Source organism: Eublepharis macularius, chromosome 5 (genome assembly GCF_028583425.1).
Source record: "Eublepharis macularius isolate TG4126 chromosome 5, MPM_Emac_v1.0, whole genome shotgun sequence".
In the NCBI taxonomy this organism is placed as follows: domain Eukaryota; kingdom Metazoa; phylum Chordata; class Lepidosauria; order Squamata; family Eublepharidae; genus Eublepharis; species Eublepharis macularius.
Window position 1 is genome coordinate 87,437,374 of NC_072794.1, and position 20,362 is coordinate 87,457,735.

Here is a 20,362-nt window from a genome sequence, read left to right on the forward strand (position 1 = left end):
ACCACTGGTCTGACTGAGCAGGACTCCTCTTATCTGAATTTTTTGTGGTTAGAATAGCAAAAGACAGAGAACTTCCTGAATGGTTACGATGTCAGGGTGCTATGATTTGGAACAGAAAGCAAAACCATACGTTTACTTTATAAAATGAAGATATTGTTCCCGGGATTCTAAAATATCTTGTAAATTACATTAAAAGTGATGTATTATATATTTAAGGCAAATCTTTCTATTCAAAACCTACTGGTGTGTCATAAAAACTATGTGATGCAAATAATCTATGCTAAAAGAAGTATACTGCACAATACTGACAAGCTCAAAGTTTTTAAAGGGAGCCTATCATTATCAGGAGTTTAAACATAAACCAGAGGCTGCAAATACTTCACCAAGTATATAAAATACGATGCTTAAAAATTCAAATATCCTGGCAAGCACTTTTAACAGCTTTATTTTTTTTCAGGCAATATATCGAACGGTAAACAAATTGTTACTGAACATCTGTGTTAACAGACTCCCATCTAGAGTTCCACCCATATTTATAGGTATCTGCATTCAGAAAGTAAACTGGAAATGTGTTTTCCATGCTCACTGTATTACTAGCTGCTAATATGATATTATGCACTTTAGTATTCAGACAGTGAAGGAAGCCTATACATATTCTATATGAAGCCATATTGAAGCTAAACTAGTACAGGATCACCCATTTCAGAAAAAAGGGAAGAGACATTGATTGTGTCAGCACCTGTATCAGATAACCACAACACCCCACACTTTTCACTACTCTACTACACTAGGAAATAATCCTTCATTTTACTTAACATCTCTCTGTCAAAGACTATCTGCCCTTGTTATTTGACAGGCCATTGTTAAACGTCTTCCTCCCCATACACATACCTCAAAATCATGACCTCCCTAACATAACCCAAGGACTAAGCAATCCAACTAAAATTCCATTCCACTCCAAGAACTAACAATTATCAACATATGGAACTCTTAAATAGCAGTTACCCTTTCCGATGCCAGAATTAAAACTACTGTAACAAGCTTGGATCCTGATCACTGTACCTCACTCTACTCTATATGATTAAAGAGTAACGTTGCTTAATGATGGTCAATAAAACTGTCACTGGACCTTAATGATAGTTTCAGGTGGGTAGCCATATTGGTCTGCAGTCAAAGAGCAAGATCCGTGTCCAATAGCTACAGAACCTCAATGGTTCTGTTCAAGGAACTCATTAGGCCCTCAAACTCAATATGTGGATATGTGAGCAGTTTGCATGCTGAAAGATTTAGTGAGAAAAACAACCAGACCCTGCTGACGGATAGCTGAAGCACTTCAGGTGTGCAGGAACTCTTTCTGGGGATTTAGGACAGCTGAACTGTTGCTGTGTAGGAGTGGCACTGTGTCTCCACCTTTGCTCTACCTGCTCACTGCTCAGAGAAGGGAGATACTTGTAACACTGCTCTGACCTACACACTCTGTTCATCAAGCTTCAAACGCATTCTCTCCACATACTAGAATTTAGCCATGTGAGAATGTATGTAATCTGCCTTGAATCTCTGTATCATAACTCCCTCTGATTCAGAGAGCTCAGATGAAGAGCCTGAGCAGCCAAGACCAGGGAACCATGGAGCCAGTGGGATCAGGAGGGCCTGACACAGCAACAGCACCTATTGACCACACTCCAACACCACCAGAGACCACCATGCCAAAGCCTGCCAGGGAGACCTTGCCACCAGCCTCTGAAATAACCACTAGGCCTCTGCCAGGCAAGATGCAAATCTGGATCTATAGCCCCTCAGAACCTGCTCCCACTCCAAAAGAATGGCATCATCAGGCCTGGGTCAAGGCAACACAAAGAATGCAAGGAGCCAGACTGGCAGTGCACACTCCCAGCCTGGATCCAGAACAAGGCTCTGGGAGAAGTACTTCTTTGCAGGATCCTGACCAAAGCACAGCAGTCTCAGGAGCCTCCACACCTGCCAGCAAGTGTAGCTGCACCAGATCATCTCCCAGTCTATTTAGGCAGAGGCTCGGGAAGGCTGTATTGCTAAATGATCTGGTCCACTAGGTTCAAATCCTATGCTCCTGCTCCAGCTCCCTGCCTTCAGCTCCGGGTTCCAATCTGTGTTCTCCAGTCTAGACAGCCAAGCCTAGGGCCTTACTCCAACATAGCTGCCTGCAGAGTGCAGAACAGTGAAAAAGATGGGCAATATACCACATAAATAAAAAACTACCAAATTACAGCAATATCATACATGATCTTATCTAGAGATAAAGATGTCACACACATCTCGTCTTGGAATGCAATCAACCACTACTATTCTTTACTCAGTAGACTGACCTTGCAGATTGCTTCCAGAAGACAGCTGTCATGACGCGCTCAAATAGGGTATTAGGGACTATTAATTATAGACAAAAAGTGAAATTGGTATCTTTATGACTATTTCTAAATTTAGGGTGTATCCACACATTGGCCGTTCCACCACAGGAGGCATATAATGGAAGGTACAGTAGAGAGCAATGACAGCCATCATAGCATGAAGCATGGGTGGCAAAAAGGCTAAGGCAGGCTCTAAATAATAACAGCTGTTTAACTTTTTATAGTATTAAAATTTAAAAGTTTTCAATAAGTGTGATTAGCAATGTTCTAGTATGTCTTTCCCCCGCACACACAGTCCCCTGCAAAACTTCTCACTATCTTAAATAACGATTTAAATGAATTTTCAGTAACTAAACCAGACTCATTTGGACATACCCAGTTGCCATGTTATGGCATGTTATGGATATCTACCCTAATATGTTGTCCCTCAATACAGAGATAAATTGTAAGTGGCTTAACGTAAGCATAAACTAAGTATTCATCACTAGATGTTAGGAACCAGCAGAGCATTGTTTTCTAACCTATGTCCTGCTTGTAAGCTTCCTATTTGCTTCTGCTCTCCATCACTGCAGGGCAATACAGAGAGCACATGATTTACTTATACAATTCTTAGGCTTTAATTAATATTGTATAGACTGCAAGATGTAGATGTCGCCACTGCAGGAGACGTGACAATGACCGACAACCCTATCCTGCACTTGTTTAGTCAGAGCCAGTTTTGTCAGAGACTTCCTCTCGAGTCAGCGTACATAGGCTGCAGGCACAATCTGACGCAAACTGAAAGGCAGGTTCTCAACTTCTACCATATCGCCCATCCCTGGAAAAAGTTCTAAAACTAGCCTGGTTGATCAGCCCGTAACAGCAAACGAACCCCCAAAGCAGCGTTATCCTGTCAGCCTTAACAATAGAGGAAGTCCACCTCCTAAACCCAAACCAACTCCTCCCTAAAGCTCGACAACCCAGTTTTCGCCCTTCCGTCTCCGTCTCCCTGACATAAAGAAAGCAGCGTTTGACATCTTATGAAGGCCCAGGCCTTTCGTCCTTTGCAGTGCCACCCCCCTCCCTTTAGTCGCCGTAACTCAAATATTGCTCGCCCCACGCCCCCTTCACGTAAATCTTCTAAGGCGACTTCCCTATTGGCTACCACTGAAATCTTCCCCGTCCTTATTGGCTTCCAGGAGATCACGACACTCCCTCTCTCAGAAACCCCCACCCTCTACCCCTGGCAAGCGGGTAGCCAGACAGACCACCTCTCCCCCCCCCACCCCCGCGTTGGTCCCAGCGCGGCCCCTCCCTCACGCACCGTGTAGTAGGACAGCAGCCCCGCATTGTAGTCGAGCACGAACCAGCGGTACTGCCAGCCTTTCATCACGTTGGTCCATTTACTCAGCGGGCCCTCCATGATGGACGCCATCTTGGGAGCCGGTAAGAAGCCAAACAGCCCGCTAGAGCGAACGACCGGCCGTGCGGGCGGGGGCGGAAGGAGGGGGAGGGAAGGAACGCGCGAGCCCCGCGAATAGGCGAGGCCTGGATGAGGCGGGGCGAGGCAGGGAGGAGGTGCGATCGCCGCCGAGACAGGAAAATAAACCCGCGGGACTAACGAGAGGGAGGAGATAAAGGAGAGGGGGCGTGATTTGTAGGCGGCGGGAGGGGCCATGTGGGGATTGTTAGAGGGCACGCGCGAGTCTTCCCGCGAAGGGATTTCGGCCGGTAATGGGGGTTCCGGGGGCTCAGAAGAACGACTTTCTCGGAAGACCGCAACGTGGCTTTAAGGTAGCCGGTTACTACGTTAATCGTTACTGTTTTACTGTGAGGGTAGAAATCATAGGCGTCTTAGGGGAAGTCAAAGACTGACAGTCCGTCAGTGACTGAATGTTATTTCGACATCAGCTTTCGTGAGCCGACTTTATTTCGACCGAAGTATGGAGTGAAGGCCAAGACCACGGCTATACAGCCCGGATAAAGGAACGACCATCTATGGAGTGAAGGTTCACATTTATCATCAGAACTTCACGCGGGAGAAGGGGAGTTGTTATGAAGTGAGATCTGTTGTTAATCTTCTCGTAAACCGTTCAAGTTGGGGACCGAGGGACTCAAACTACTGTGGTGGTCGCAAGGGGGCCGGAAGTTTTGTTGCGCTGCATGGAATTGGGAGTTGCTATGTTGTCCTGAGCAGCATGGAAGAGGCAACTTTTCCTAGGTATTTTCCATGGATCTTCCTAGGTATTTTTCTTTTCCATGGGTTTTCTTTTTTTGCTGTAGCTTTTCCCAGAGCCTGGGAAAATTTTTCCGTTTTAATACTGAAGTAACCGAGAAAGTAAGTTTTTATATTCTGTATAGTTCTTAAATGTGCAGCTCTCTGTTGGTTCGGTGGTGACAATCGCTTCTGCAGAGGTCAGGTGAAATTGGAATCTTTTACTCAGAACAGCTTGCAGACTTGGGGGGGGGGAGTGACGACAGAAAAGCCACTCTTTCCTACAAGCCTGTTTCAAGACTAGAAACAGCTGGTCCAGGCAGCAGGGTCAGGATGAGAACTGGTACTTGAACTGAAATTGCTTTTAATCTGAAAAGCATAAAACTGAGCAGCAAGAACTTTAGTGGCTGTCCTCACCCATCCAGCATTCTGTATTTTGGACCAGTACTGCAGCCATGGCAAACAACAGAATTATGATCTGTGTGATTTAGAGGCCTTCAGTCTTGTTGAGCCTGCAGGAACATTTAGAACTTCAAGAAAATATAGTGGTCACCACCATAAATGGGCTATGTAGGCCCTAACTGTAATCTTCTCTTACACACCTTGAAAAAATAAAGTTTCAAGTAAATTGAGTTGTTGGGGCTTTTTTTGAGGAAAATTTCAGGGTTTTTGATGTTGCTGCCCACTTGTATATGTTTAATGCAGATTTGCCTGAAAGTAACACTTCACCTCCAAGTGGCATACCACTGCCAATGTAAGGTTCCATGGGAACCAACAGATCACATTCCAAAATAGTCTGCTAATTCATTTAGTCAAATTTCTTAGAAACAGGGATCAAAGATGTATTTACTAAATGCTGCAAAACACACCACTAGTGCTGGAATATTGCCACATTCCAAAAAGCCAGCTACAGCACTCCCCAAGGTGGTGCCCACTAATGCATTTCCAGGAGTCCACTTGCTTTCCCACTTGACATGTTCTGTGTTCTTTCCTTATTTTTTCCCCAAGTTCTTTTCTTCTCTTTGTTCCCCTTTGCCCTGTTCATGCTTTCACCTTTTCTGCTATTTATTTATTTGTCATTTATATTACACCTTTCTCACTGAGACTCAAGGCTGATTACATAGTGTGGGATTAGTACAATCACTGGCAAGGACAAGGGCAGGCATTTCCATACAGTGTCAAGAACATTTCCATAAACAATGTCATAGGGTAAATGAATACAAGTTTACAAAGACATAGTATTAGCAAGGATCCAATATGGGGTTGAAGAATTGCTGAAACAACATAATCCATTCTAGGACTTACATTAAACAACATGAAGCACAGGTAATATATAAAAGTACATATTTAAAGCAACAGATAATATGTAAGGCAACATAATGGTGAAATCTATGGTTCCTAATTCATTAGCGAAACATCTGGGCCCCCTTTCCTACAATATCGCCTTCTTAGCTGAGAAAAAGGCCTTTTTGAATAATTCAATTTGTATTGGATAGCGGAAAGCCAGGAGTGTGGGGGCTCTCCTGATCTCCTCAGGCAGGCCGTTCCACACGGTAGGGGCCACCACAGAGAAAGCCCGTGTACAGGCTCCTGTTGATTTCGCCCATATAGAGGCTGGCACCTGCAAGAGACCCTGTTCAGATCAGCGAAGCTGCCGAGGAGGGACATAGGGAGGGAGGCAGTCCCAAGGCCGTGAAGAGCTTTGTATGTAATAACCAATATCTTGAACTGAGCACGGTAACTGATAGGTAGCCAATGGAATGACTGTAGGATGGGAGTGATATTTAAGCTTCTGCTCGCTCCTGATAATACTTGAGCCGCAGCCTTTTGCACTAATTGGAGCCTCCTAGTTAACTTAGATGGGAGACCAATGTATAATGTATTACAATAGTCAAGTTTTGATGTTACCATAGCATAGATCCAGGTGGCCAGGTCGGCTGGGTCGAGATAAGAAGCCTTTTTCCAGGCTAGAGTGAGAATGTAGTAAGCATTTTTTGCAGCTGCCTTAAATTGTTTTTCTAGTAGTAGCGCTGGATCCAGTATATCCCCTAGGCTCTTAACTAAGTCTGTAAGGGTCAAACGAACTCCATCAAAAGTGGGGACTACAATGTTTTTCAAGATCTCTAACTACCCAACAAGCATCTCTTCAGTCTTGTCTGGGTTCAATTTTAATATGTTATTTTTCAGCCATTTCACTACAGCTGTCAGGCAATGATCTAAGATTTCTACTGCATCCTGTGGGGACCTGGATAGCGAGATACAGAGTTGGGTACCATCTGCATATTGATGACATTCAACTCCATAGCTGCAAATGAGTTCTCCTAAAGGTTTTAACCAGAGGTTGAATAACATGAGAGATAGATTGCACCCTGTGGAACCCCACAGGATAGTTCCCATTCTGGAGATAGCTGATCTCCAACGGCAACCCTTTGAGTCCGTTCCATGAGAAACTATTTAAACCAGTCCAAGGCACATCCTTTGATGCCCACTTCTGTTTCTTCTGTCTCGTTTATATTGCAGCTAGCATCCAGATCAGAGCGTATTCATGCTATTTTATCAGCAAAAAACTTAGCAAAGGCTTTGCAGCTAATTGTCCTTGGGACTGTAAAGGTTCAGATTTAGGTGTTAGAAGGTGTCTTAAACAATTGAGATGGTAATGAACTAGTTGACACAATATTGTTTCTTTGCCACCTTCATTTCCACTTCATATGTCCTCCAGTGGGTTCTGTAGCATGCTCTATCATCTTCTGTGCGAGTTTTTCACCAGCATCTTTCTAGACATCTTCCAACACTTTTTAGGTTAGCCAGCTCCATGTTAAACCATGGTGCCAGTTTCCATCCCAAGAGCCAGAGGGGTCGACAAGGAGCAATGGTGTTGATAGCTTCAAAGAGCTTTGTGTTCCATGTTCCTACAGCAGCTTCCATGGAGCATGTGTCTGGAATTCTAAAATCTCTCAAGGCATTTTGGAATCTGGAAGGGTCTATGAGCCTTTGTAGGCAAATCATTTTAACTGGACCACCTATTTTGTGGGGTGTTGGGGCAATATTCACCTTTGTCTACAGCAGAGGATGATCTGACCATTATTCAGGACGAACCTCCAATGTTGAAACAAGGTTTTCTCTTAAAGGCTCAGTGCACAATATTAAGTCTAATGTGTGGCCTCTTTCTTATGTAGGGCCTGTCAATATTTGAGAGAGGCCCAGGGTTGTCAGGGAAGGTATAAATTCCTGAGCCGAGGCTGAATTTGACACTCAGCATGGACGTTGAAGTCTCCCAGAACAATTAGTCCAGGTGTCTTCAACACCATGTCTGCTAGCAGCTCTGCCAACTCAGAAAGGGTGCTTATGGGGGAGCTAGATGGTCTGTAAACAAGCAGGATACCCAGTCTATCTTTAATTCCCAGAGACAGGAACATGCAGTCAATACCAGCCATAGTTTGTACTGGAGATCTGCAGAAGTTGAAGGACTCACGAAGAATAATAGCAACTCCTCCACTCTGCCTGCCATAGTGAGGTTGGTGTAAGACTATAGCCAGGGCGAGTTAGTTGGGAATGACACGCCTTATTTTCCTGCAGCCGTGTCTCTGTTAGGTAAGCCACATCAACATCCTTCAACATCCCAGCAATGCATGCAACCTTGTTCCTAACAGATCTGGCATTGCATAGTATTAATGTAGCAGGGGTGGTGGTGGATGTGGCCCCATTATCAGTAGGGAAAATACTAGAGAGATTGGATAAGCAGCAAGCATTACTGCATTACTGTTTGATGTTGGGTGCCTTTGGTAAGTCCTACTCCCATATTTACCAGCTCCCAACTGCACTTGAATAGCAAATGTGCCAGACATTTTCACCAAGCAAGTAAGTAGTAAAAAGTTTAGCATGGGACTATAACCACATACTAGACTATCAAACATACTGGTGGTCTCAGTTTAGGCAACAGACTAAGGACTACAATCATAGTACAGTTAAGCAAACAGTGTCAAAATGAAGTTGCAGTCATCCCAGGAACAGTTCATAGTATAGTGATGTTCTTCTTATTCTCTTGTGTCTACCACTTGGTGTAGTTGATGGTTGCTCCCTGGCTGCACACCCCAGGCTAAGAGCCCTTGTGCGTTCACCCTTCAGCTCATACCTCCTGCATGGAGCCCCAGTTAAATAGCCAGCAGTACCTGTGAGAGAGAAGGTCGGGTGGGCAACAAGGCCTGCATTACCAAATGGCCCCCAGCTGCAGATCAAAGGGAAGCACCACAAGTTCCTCATGAGCAAGCATCCATCTAGCCCTCAAAACCAGACTCCTCGTAAGTAGGCACACCTCCCTCCTTCACAGAGCCCCAGTTAAATAGCAGTGAGCGGTACCTTTGTAACCTTTCATGTTCCTTTACTCCTCTTTCTCTCATGAGTCTGTTTAACCCCTACACAACACTGCTTCTTCACCTGACTTGAAGCTGTGGTAAAGACAATAGAAAGTTGGAAAGGTTGTGATGGTGGCCGTTGGGGAGAACTGAACTCAAGCCAGCTTCTACAAAGGTAGTGCCAGGAGGCAGCTTCAGGGGGAAGCCTCAGCTATGTCCTGTTGTTTGCCCTCCACAGTAACTGGTTGGCCACTATGTGAGACAGGAAGCTGGACTAGATGGACCACTGGTCTGATCCAGTAAGGTTCCTCTTATTTTTTTAAAGTCCAGATAGTAGCCATGGGCTAAAGGGCAACGAGCACCTGATCTGGCAGCTTGGCTCAGTTTGTCTTCCTTGGAGCTTGTGTTTACTTGAAATTACTTTGCAATAACAACTCCACCACTACGGTTGCCAACACCCTGGAGGAAAAAAAAGTCCTGCTCCTTTGATAGAGGCTTATGTGTGGAAATTGGCAGTTGAAGCTTTTCAGAGCATGCAAGAAGGAGAAGAATTGTTACAGTAGGAATTGGAAGTAAATATGAGTAGAGTCAAGAGATGAGACTGCTATCCTTGGGGCTTAAAGAGCAGTTGTCCCAGTAGCTGGCGGTCTCTGACCCCCTCCCCCCCACACTGTTGTTTCTTTCTCTGCAGCCATCTGGAGGGGTTAGAGAGTAGTGGTTGCTGGGCAGTCTCAGCAGCTGCTTTTTGACTTCTGAGATTCTGGGGGATTTTTTTAAAGCCCCAAAGTTTTCATATTTTCCTGCAATAAGCATATATTCTAGCCATTGATGCCCCACTGTGCTTTTTCCTAAATGGATTCAGTAGAACTTGATCCTAAACTCACTTATTAAGAAGTTCTAATACTTATTCTGAATAAATATGAATAGGATTTGGCTGCCCATCTAAAAGAAGACTGGGAATTACTCTGGATTTAATCAGCCTTGACGATAATGAACAGTTATACATTTGTTTGAGGTATAGTTGGTTTCAGTTTTTTATGGTTTTCTGATAGGTTTTTCATGAAGATTTTAATTTTGTTTGGTTTAATTCTTCCAGTTTTTAATGAACTTTTTGCTCTTAGTTTGTACATGCAAGCCCTTTCCATTCCCCCCCCCCCACTATACTGGGATTTTAGCACAGACATAACTGTTTGAAGTGGGGCGGTGGGGGGGAGATAACTACTGACAGTGTAATCTAATGTTGACATCATATAACTTTGAATTTTCTTTAATTTTCCCCCCAGAGTGCTCCCAATCACTTTAAATAGTAGTATTGAAGACTGGAGTGAAGCCTTTATGACTGAGGTAAATACAGTTCGTTTATTTCCAAAACCCAAGGTAAACTACTTTGATATACTGAACCATAATATGCTTACCCGCATTTGAAAGCCTGTAATAGAAAAGCTGTAAGGGGCAGGTGATTTGAACTGAGGAAAGAGGAGCAGGAAAGGGGTTAACTACCATCCAATTTTCTGATTTCTATTGCCCCTCGGAAACAGCTCTTCCTATTTAAAAATGTCATCAGACTAATGCTGTACAAATCAGTGAGTAAAGTTTAGTTTGGCTCTCAGTGAGACAGAAATTTATAAAATAGCTCAAGACACTTTTTCTGGTTTGGTGGAACGTGCTGTCAAGTTGCAGCCAACTTAGAGCAACCCTGTAGGGTTTTCAAGGCAAAAGACTGCAGAAGTGTTTTGCCATTGCCCGGTGCTGCATAACAACCCTAGACTTCCTTGGTGGTCTCCCATACAGATATTAACCAAGTACCAACCCTGCTTAGTTTCCAAGATCTGACAAGATTGGGCTATCCTAGGCCATCTAGGGGCTTCTTTGATTAAAGGATTCTCCTTTCCTTAGACCTTCAGGTTTGATGGCTGGGTGATACATGAGATCTATTGTCTAGAATATCAGGTTGTGATGATAGCTAGAATGGCTTTTTTCAACTCATTCTGCTAGAAGGCTATGAATTATTTCCTCAGATTGGGAGCTAGGAACCAACATGTATGTTTTCTTAAAGTACAGACTGTATTGTATTGTCGAAGGCTTTCACGGCCGGAGAACGATGGTTGTTGTGGGTTTTCCGGGCTGTATTGCCGTGGTCTTGGCATTGTAGTTCCTGATGTTTCGCCAGCAGCTGTGGCTGGCATCTTCAGAGGTGTAGCACCAAAAGACAGAGATCTCTCAGTGTGGAAAAGATGTTGGCAGGTCATTTATATCTACTCAGGAGGGGTGGGGTTGAGCTGAGTCATATTGTCGAAGGCTTTCACGGCCGGAGAACGATGGTTGTTGTGGGTTTTCCGGGCTGTATTGCCGTGGTCTTGGCATTGTAGTTCCTGATGTTTTGCCAGCAGCTGTGGCTGGCATCTTCAGAGGTGTAGCACCAAAAGACAGAGATCTCTCAGTGTCACAGTGTGGAAAAGATGTTGGCAGGTCATTTGTATCTACTCAGGAGGGGTGGGGTTGAGCTGAGTCATACTGTCAAAGGCTTTCACGGCCGGAGAACGATGGTTGTTGTGGGTTTTCCGGGCTGCATTGCCGTGGTCTTGGCATTGTAGTTCCTGACGTTTCGCCAGCAGCTGTGGCTGGCATCTTCAGAGGTGTAGCACCAAAAGACAGAGATCTCTCAGTGTCACAGTGTAAAGATGTTGGCAGGTAATACAGACTGTATTACTGCATTTGTTTTCTACATGGGCTACCTTGGAACATTGGTGGGCTACCGAAAGCACTTTCTACCTATAATATAGCATCAGCTTCGTATGAGAACTCTAACTTCATCTCAAACTTCTGAATGTGACCTACATACTGTATCTACTTATTTGTGTCTACTTACTGTGGTAGTGGTGGTCAGAAGTTAGATCATGGTCTACTGTCTGATTTATGGTGGACAGTGTAGTGCCCAAAGACTTTTGGCATTTATTGTAAAGAAAGCTGGATTAGTGGGACCTTGAACTGATCCGTCAGATTTTTTTTATATTCTTAAGCAAGGATACAGTATATAGAATAAAACAAAAATTAGTTACTCCTTAATTATTAAGAGATCCTTAGTATGCATTTTCTTCATAAATTTAAACCACATCAGGTAGACATTGTGTATTCCAGGGAAAAAGTAGACTATGAAAGGCTGAAGTTCACTCATCCCTGCTGTAGGAATTGATTCATTTAGAATTCCCAACAGGCCTGGGGGAAAAAAATCCTGTCTCTTTAATAGAAGCTTAATGTGAGGAAATAGGCAGCTGAAGCTTTTCATGGCCTGGAGCTAAATATCACCTCCCAAGTAAATAGCCTGTAAGCTTCTATTAAAGGAATGGGACATTTTTTTCTCCAGGCAGTTGGCAGCCCCAAGGTTAAGATAATAGAGAGTTGTGTTAAATAATATATATATATATATATATATATATATATATATATATATATATATATATATATATATATATATATATACTTATTTTATATCATTGGGTTTACTGCTTGTTTTTAAAATACATTAACTGTCCTGAGCCTTTGGTATAAAACGGGGAATAAATAAATAAAATCCCATTCTCCTTCACAGTGTGCTTTTATAATACAGTGAATTTGCTCTTTGATTTTGCTCTGTGTTGTTATTCCTCCCATATTAATGTACATCTTATTTTTTGGTTCCATACCTATCCTTTATTAAGAATTTTTAATGTTTTCATGTCTCCTACTTACATGGTTATAATCTTCTACTGCTCTAAAATCTCAATTATGTGTTTGAGCATTATGATTCTTATGAGAGTTCTTTACAGTTCATTCAACAATTTATTTTACTGTTCACACAAGTAATTGCTAAAAAAAAACCCCCATCTATCATATTTTAATTTTTTTAGAAAGCCCCTACAGTTGCACTGATCACACTAATTAAAATCATTTTGCCAGCAGGTTTATGGGGAAAAATTAGACTCAAAGAAAAAAATCTAGGGGTGAAAAAATACTTAATATTACATTCTGAAATAAAATGTCTTTAGATAAATAAACATATTGTTGCTAAGTCATTTTTTGTTGCTTACAAGTCTATATCTGGACAGTCTAACTTCTCCTAAAAAATTTTTAAAAACCTGACCACACTATGTTAACCACATTTCTAAAGAGTAGTCTATTGCAGGAGATTAGTACTTACTGTCTCTTGCTCACACAGTGAAATCCTAAACAGAGTTACTCCAGTGTAAGCCTATTGAAATCAGTGGTCTTAGACTGGAGTAACTCTTCTTAGGATTTTGCTGTAAACTACTTACAAGGTGTGGCTTGCTCTGAATTAGGCTAGGACACCTGGGTCTTCAAAATCCATTTCCTTTGAGACGTTCCAGGTAGCTTTTTGAGCAGTTAGTTGCGTGGTCCTTGTTGATTGGCCCCTGTAGTATAATTATTCATGGATTCCAGCCAATGAGAAAACTCTATCTGCTAAGCATGGTATCAGTGTGATGACAGTAGTGGCTGTGGTTCAGGGGCAGAAGCAAGAGATTCCAGATCAAAAGATTCTGAAGTCCTGCTTACTGCAGTTTGAAGAAAACTCCCACCACCTTAATTTAACGAAGACATTATGATATCAGTAGTGAAACTGATTTGTTTGGGGGTCCTTTTAACAGGGACATTGCTTGGAGCAGTTGTTGGCAGTGGTGCCAGCTCTTCCACCCAGTCAGAGGAGCCTCAACATACAATAATAAAAGAGTATTTTAGAGAAGAGTTTGATGATGAGGGTAAGTGATGTGGAGGGAGGGTGTCTGTGCTAGTGAGGAGGTATTAATTTATAGATTTTATTAATTCTATATAGGGGTTTATTTCTTGCAAAATGCTTCTTGATGTGATTTCATAGTACAGTATATCAACATATTTCCTTTGCAAATAAATATGGTTGTATATAGTTATTCATATTTTAGTAAAACTGCTTATTTTGCAGTCAATGGAAATACCGTGGTCACAAAGGCATATTTTGACAGTTAAGTAAAGTCAAGTTAATATTCATAGTAAATGACAATGACTTCTCTCATTATGCATGGTCTTATTACTCTGCTGACCAACATGAAGAGTTCCATACCACTGTAGAAAATAATAAGAAATACAAAAATTAGAGAACTAGATTTTAGTAGTCTTTTTTGTTGAAGGAGAACTAATAATTACAGGAATTTCAAATGATGCATGGAAGGAACAGAGGAAAATCAGATGAACATTAGGTGTTTACCAATTCATCCATCTAAAATCCCAGAGGTCAGTTTGTTTTGGGATTATTATTTTCACCTATTTTAATTTAAAAAACAATTAACCCAAATCAGCAGATTGCAAATAAAGTTTTCCCTGACTATTCTGAATACATTCAAAAGCAGCAGATTGTTTGAGAGAAAACATACAACAAATAACATTATGTCTTTAAAAAGAGAGAAAAGTATATAGCAGTAAATTGGTGATATCATATTAATTTCACTCTCTTCCCTTTGAAGCTGTACTTAACCACTTCTGTAAAGGCTATAATTTTATGTATACTACTTCTGAATATGGAGGAAAAAGCAGTACATTAATAATGTGATGTTGAGTTTTTGCTCTTAACTTAATTTGGCTTTGCATGTTCTTCAAGAATTGGAACGTTATTTCATAGGGACAGACACATACATGAGAGTGAATTTTACACTCCTATCCCTTTACCGTTCTCCGTTTCCTTCCTTCTCCCAATCTCCATATTTCATGAGAAAATTAGGATGCATACATCTCCTGGGAAGTTCAGTATTGATGCCATTTATCACAATTGTTCTCTCTTTCATTCTACTTTATTCAGATTCTTAGGTGCTTATTCTGACTAAATAGTCACTGTCTTGAGTTCCTTGCTTCATAGAGTGGATTGTGAGAGTTAATTGTTTTTTTTTATTTGATTGAATGTTGAGTCTCATGATATAAACATGTCATAAACCAGGCGAACCACCAAACATGATTCAACATGCACGCGTAGTCCCTAGGGATGCATGAGTAGTTACCTAAGGTTCCAGATGTTGTTAAATACAGGTGTTTGCTACTCAGAAATGCATTCTTGACTAAAATATCTTTTTTTTTTACTAAATGTAATTCCAGAACTATGAAGAAATACTTTTAAAGGTTTATCTTCACATTCTATGTCATGTGATTTTAAATTGTTTTAAAGAGCATTATGAATAAGAAAAATGCCATAAAATTATGTGTCTGAAGAAGGGAGCTCTGACCCTCAAAAGTTTACACCCTGAAAATCTTGTTGGAGTGTAAAGTGCTACTGGACTCAAATCCTGCTGTTTTACTGCAGACCAGCATGGCTACCAACCTAAAGCCATAAAGTTAGAGACTTCTGAGAAAAATTCTGTATTAATCAAACTGTTAAAAGACCTTATGTTTGATCCTGTGCATGTATTCTTAGCCAGTTTGGTGTAGTGGTTAAGAGCGTGGGACTCTAATCTGGGGAACTGGATTTGATTCCCCACTCCTCCACGTGAAGCCAGCTAGGTGACCTTGGGCTAGTCTCAGTTCTCTGGAGCTCTCTCAGCCTCGCCTACCTCACAGGGTGTTTGTTGTGGGAATAATAATAACACACTTTGTAAACTGCTCTGAGTGGGCATTAAGTTGTCCTGAAGGACAGTATATAAATCTAATATTATTATTATTATTACTACATGGGTAATTCTATTAGATAATATCAAAAATGCATGCTTCAGTTAGCAGTACTTTCCTTGCTACAAAAACATCAAAAAATGGCTGTGCTGCTTTGAAAACTTATAGAAATGTCTATAGCCATCAAGTATGTGCAAATAAGCAATAGAAGACAAGTCTTGCTTCAATGTGGGTTACCTTTCATTCATTTCTTTATGCACATATTAAATACTGACTTTAAAAGCCTTGTTTTTATTGATATTTTTAAAGAGATGTACTAGATGCTGTTGTATAGGCTCTGAAACTAATTCTGTTTCTTAGTAAGTTAAATCAGCCTTATCTGTCAAATCACTGCCAGTCATGGAACATTAAATTTGCCAAGGATGAGTCCCATACACATTGTAGCGAAATGTTAATTCACATGCTATATCGTATAAAATAGCCATATTTCACATTGTGCTATATAATAATTGTTTACTATCGTTTGGTAAACATTTATTGTTACTTGTGTTTTATTTGTCCAGATGGATGGCAGAAACGGTGGGTTCAGTCTAAACACAGAACTGATTATGGAAAATTTCGAATATCTGCAGGAAGATTCTATGGAGACAGAGAAAAAGATAAAGGTAAAGTCTTTAGTTAAAGACATGAAAGTGTGATTTGCCTTGCGTATTCTCTAGTGAATTTTTTGCATATTTCCATTCATTCTTATTCCATTATGCTCTTTTAATGCTGGCTGAGATCTAAAGATCCGTACATCTCTTTCAGAATGAAAAGCGGCGCTCCTATCTGAAGATATGTGACTGAAGATATGAGCGCCACTTTCCAGGTTGTAAGAGTGAGTTCTTAATGAAATAGTAACTGATACTGTGGACTACTAGATCCATGCCCCTGAGGAAGTCTGTTGTTGGACAAAATCTGTGTGATCTAATAGCCGGCCCCAGTTTGGGCTTAGAAGATTTTGCCACTGTCCACTGGAACATCTGTGAAAAGAATTAAAGAGACAGCATTTAAGAATTGGATACAAGATTTTCTACATTTATAAAGGACTTACCTGCTGGATAACTTTTCGACACCTTTGGAATTGTCACATATTGGGGTGAACTGTGTGTTGTTCATTCCTTGTTGAATGTACTGAGATTGTATGCTTGTACTATGATATATTGTATATGAACGCTTCTAGAAAATCAGCACTTGGGCACTTTAACTTTGGTAAACGATTCTCTTTGTTAACATTGTTGAGTAGTGCAATTACATTCCTCCTGATAAGGTTTTCCTTTCCTGTTGCACAAGGCACTGTAATCAGCTGCTCAAAGTAAAAAAGAACGATTGAAAAGCTCACTGGACATTCCTGGAGTATATTCTTATATCCCTCCCAAGGAAACGGGGGTTATTTTGACCCCAGAAGTCATTGAAAAAAATTTGTTTACCCATTTAAAACTTTCTACAGACACCAAACTCCTGTTATGCTTTCTCTTCAATGAACTCCAGTGTGCTGAAGTACCTGTCTTCCCTCCACACTTCCTTTTTTAAGTTTGAGGTTCATCAAAAGTGTAAAAGGGATCATTCTGGCCCCCTATAGACTTGGCTTGAAAGTGAAAGTACTTTGTATAATTGTAAATAGAGGTTCTATTGACCCCAACAAATATTGAAAAATGATTTTACCACTGTTTCCATGTATAAATATATGGACTAACACCTATTATCTCCATTTTATAGAAAGGTGGAGCAAATAATGAAAACTAAAAATTTCTCTCCATAATTTATATCCATAGATATTTGATGTGCAAAAAAATCAAACTTTTGGCTTTGGGCTTTATACTACATTTGGAATTTGGGGTTGCAGTGACCCCCAAGGGAACCACTGTTTGCAACCTGAATTGTTGTGTATATTATAGGAGCAGGTAAAAGCCCTGTGTTTGAGCTCTCTCAAAACTTCCTTTATGTCCATAGCCACATGTAAAAACTCAAATTGGAATGTATCGCAATTTTGGGAAATGGGGTCATTCTAGCTCCCTGCAAGCCAAGCCTGGGCAAGTTTGTAGGCATGCTCTGAACCTCTTCGCATTTTCCAGACAGGAAGGAGCTATTCAACCTGGTACTTTAGATAACCCATAGCTATCTGTCCACTGAGCTGATTGTTTCCCTTTTTTATTCAGGAAGAGCTCTTGATTGTAAGGCTCCAACAGGTGCAGCCTGAGGGCAGGTTACAAGCAGGCTAGAAGAAAGAATGCAGATATTTTCTCCTCTTTTTTTAACCCTTTAACTGGCAGGAATGGAATGCCCCTTTCTACTGCAAGGGTCTGTTATATGCCTATTTTTTCCTTGTCCTCAAGAATAACTTTCTTCAGCAATGCAGGACAAAGGAGAGTAAAATTTGGAATCAGGGTCAAAAATACCCCTCATTGGCTTAAGAAAAAGCCAAGAACACAACATACAAGTCATATAAATAGAGACTGCTTAAAATTTAGGACTCTGTGAAAATAAGGATTAGTCCAACGATTTCACCAGTAATGTCACCAATAGATGCCTTCTGTGATAAACATACAAGGAAAGCTAATGATTTCATAACTTAAGAAGATATGATAAACTCTCAAAGAAAAATAAAAGCATGGCAATCAATTAATGAAGAAGTTAAGAAGATATAATGGTTGGTATATCTTCAGGCAATTTCCAGACTAATGGAAGTGGTCAAAGATCACAGAGGCCAATTAAGAAATATAATCATTCAGCAGAAAGACCACATGTTGGGGCAAATTTATAAACTTCTATTTCGATATGACACAAACAGAACAAGTTAAAATGTGTATATCAAAATTGATTCAGAATTTTGGAGAAGTGATAACATTCCAAAAGTGGGAAAATTTATGGATGAAGGGTATAAAATTTACTGCAAACCAAACATTAAGAGAAAACTGGTACAAGGTGTTTTATCAGTGGTATATAACTCCAAAAGATACAGCAAAAATGGATAAGAAACACAAAGGGTTGTGTTGGAAGTGTAAAGAAGTAGAAGGCAACTTTTACCACATGTGGTGGATGTACAAAAAAAAATTGGAAAGAAATTCATGCGGAGATTCAAAAGATCTTAAAAACGGGCTTTGCAATGAAACCAGGGACTATGCTCTTGGGAATAATGCAGATAATATTGAGAAAATACTATATGAATCTTCTTTAAAAAAATTAATTTTTAATACAGAACTCAAGGCAAATTATGCAATTAAAACATTGCAGTAAGAACAGTGTAAAACATACAATCAGCAATAAATAAAACAGGATTACAACATTTGGGAACAGTGTACTTAAAACTGTATAATACATGGAATATAACAGTATAATATTGTGTCATAGACCCCTTGAAATCTGATGAATGCTATGAACCCCCTCCCCAGGAAAATACAGATGAACATACAATATTGCATACAAATTATGTTACTTAGTGGACTCTTCCTGAAAAATAGTGAATCCAAGCTGTACAAATAAAACAAAAAGCAATCTTTAATCCTGCTCAGAAGGAAATTTGAAGGAGAAGGCAGCTGCTATTGTTTGACTTGAATAAGAAGTTGAGGTTGTGGAATGGCCTTTGACATGACAGTGCACATGTCTTCTTCGACATTCATTTCATTTGGCCTAGTTTTGATGTCAGCAAGTGTTCAAAACCCTGACTCACATAGGTATGTTGTAGCAAACTAAATTAGAGCTCCCATAACTTGCTTAGCCAGAAAAGGTTAAGCTTGTGTCAAGGAACACCAAAATTTTCTAAGACTCTTCTGTTTGGATTCAGTTTACATCATAAAAAAGGCATTTTCACAAAAAAACAAATTTCAAAAGTAAGTAAAGAAAAATTATAACCGGTTCATGGACCCTCTGAAGATAACCTCCCCCAACACCTGCACTGTGGCTTTAAATCAGTAAGCACTTGCCACTGCAGAGTCATATTATCTATTTATCTTCACTATTTTAACTACTATATTGGAGCCAGAATAGATAAACAAGTTTACAAACAGGCAAATTTACAACAACAATAGAATAACAATAAGCAATGCAACAGTGTACAGAAAAGTACGTGAAAGTTTAGTAAAGAAGAGACCTTAAAAGCAATGCAAACGTTGACAGGTAGCGATGAGATAATGGGTTATCTTGCCTTCTTTGTTGTCCAGTTATTGATCTATGCCCATGTGCTGGGTAGGAGATCCAGCCCAGATCTCTTTGAATTGTTCTCGAATCCAGCAAATTAACTGGGGGACTGTTCTCAAAGGGATTCCTTGAGTTTCTTGGGTTTCCTGCTCTGTTGGGCCCAGAATCATATCTTCCTGATTGGTAGGGATTGGATCAACAACGTCCCCTCCTTCTAGAATATTGCAGGACTTCTGAGGTAACTGCATATCATGCGCTTGCTGTATAACCTCAGATGACTGGGGAAAGTCCAAGATAGTAGATGGATTGACCAGAGAGTTGGAAATCTCAGGCTGTTGGATATCTTGGATATTACTGCAATGCTGAGAGGCTAAGGTGTTCATCGAAGAAGTATCTTTTGGTAAATCAAAGTCAGTTAGATCCTTCAAAGGTTCAGTCTGCTTTAATGGTGGTTGCATAACTTGTTTCAGCTTGCTGACCAAATTAGTAGATGATGAAATTCCAGACATTAGTTTTCCACTGCCATCAATAGGAGATATTACCACTTTATCCTTGCTCTGTTATTTCTGAATTTCCTGAGGACCCCTGGCAGTTGGAACACAACCACCTCCTCTTAGACTAAGAGGTCTCTTACTTAA

The 20,362-nt window shown here is 40.6% G+C and overlaps 1 protein-coding gene and 1 long non-coding RNA gene across 5 annotated transcripts in view; one reads left to right on the forward strand and one right to left on the reverse strand.

Moving 5' to 3' along the window:
* The window catches only part of OSBPL9 (oxysterol binding protein like 9), a 163,625-nt gene extending 159,747 nt beyond the window's left edge, over positions 1-3,878 (reverse strand). For both annotated transcript variants that reach the window (XM_054979827.1, XM_054979826.1), the window contains exon 1: positions 3,685-3,878. In XM_054979827.1, the coding sequence (XP_054835802.1) occupies positions 3,685-3,795 (111 nt within the window). In that variant the 5' untranslated portion in view covers positions 3,796-3,878. The remainder of the gene's footprint in view (positions 1-3,684) is intronic.
* LOC129330011 (uncharacterized) overlaps positions 3,721-20,362 on the forward strand; it is a 35,410-nt gene continuing 18,768 nt past the window's right edge. Inside the window, exons 1-4 of one of the 3 annotated variants that reach the window (XR_008597044.1) lie at positions 3,721-3,806; positions 4,272-4,604; positions 10,211-10,271; positions 16,112-16,213. This is a non-coding gene — a long non-coding RNA (uncharacterized LOC129330011). Of the gene's footprint in view, positions 3,807-4,066; positions 4,605-10,210; positions 10,272-16,111; positions 16,214-20,362 lie in introns of those variants that run through there. The other 2 variants (XR_008597042.1, XR_008597043.1) reach the window with 2 other exon arrangements.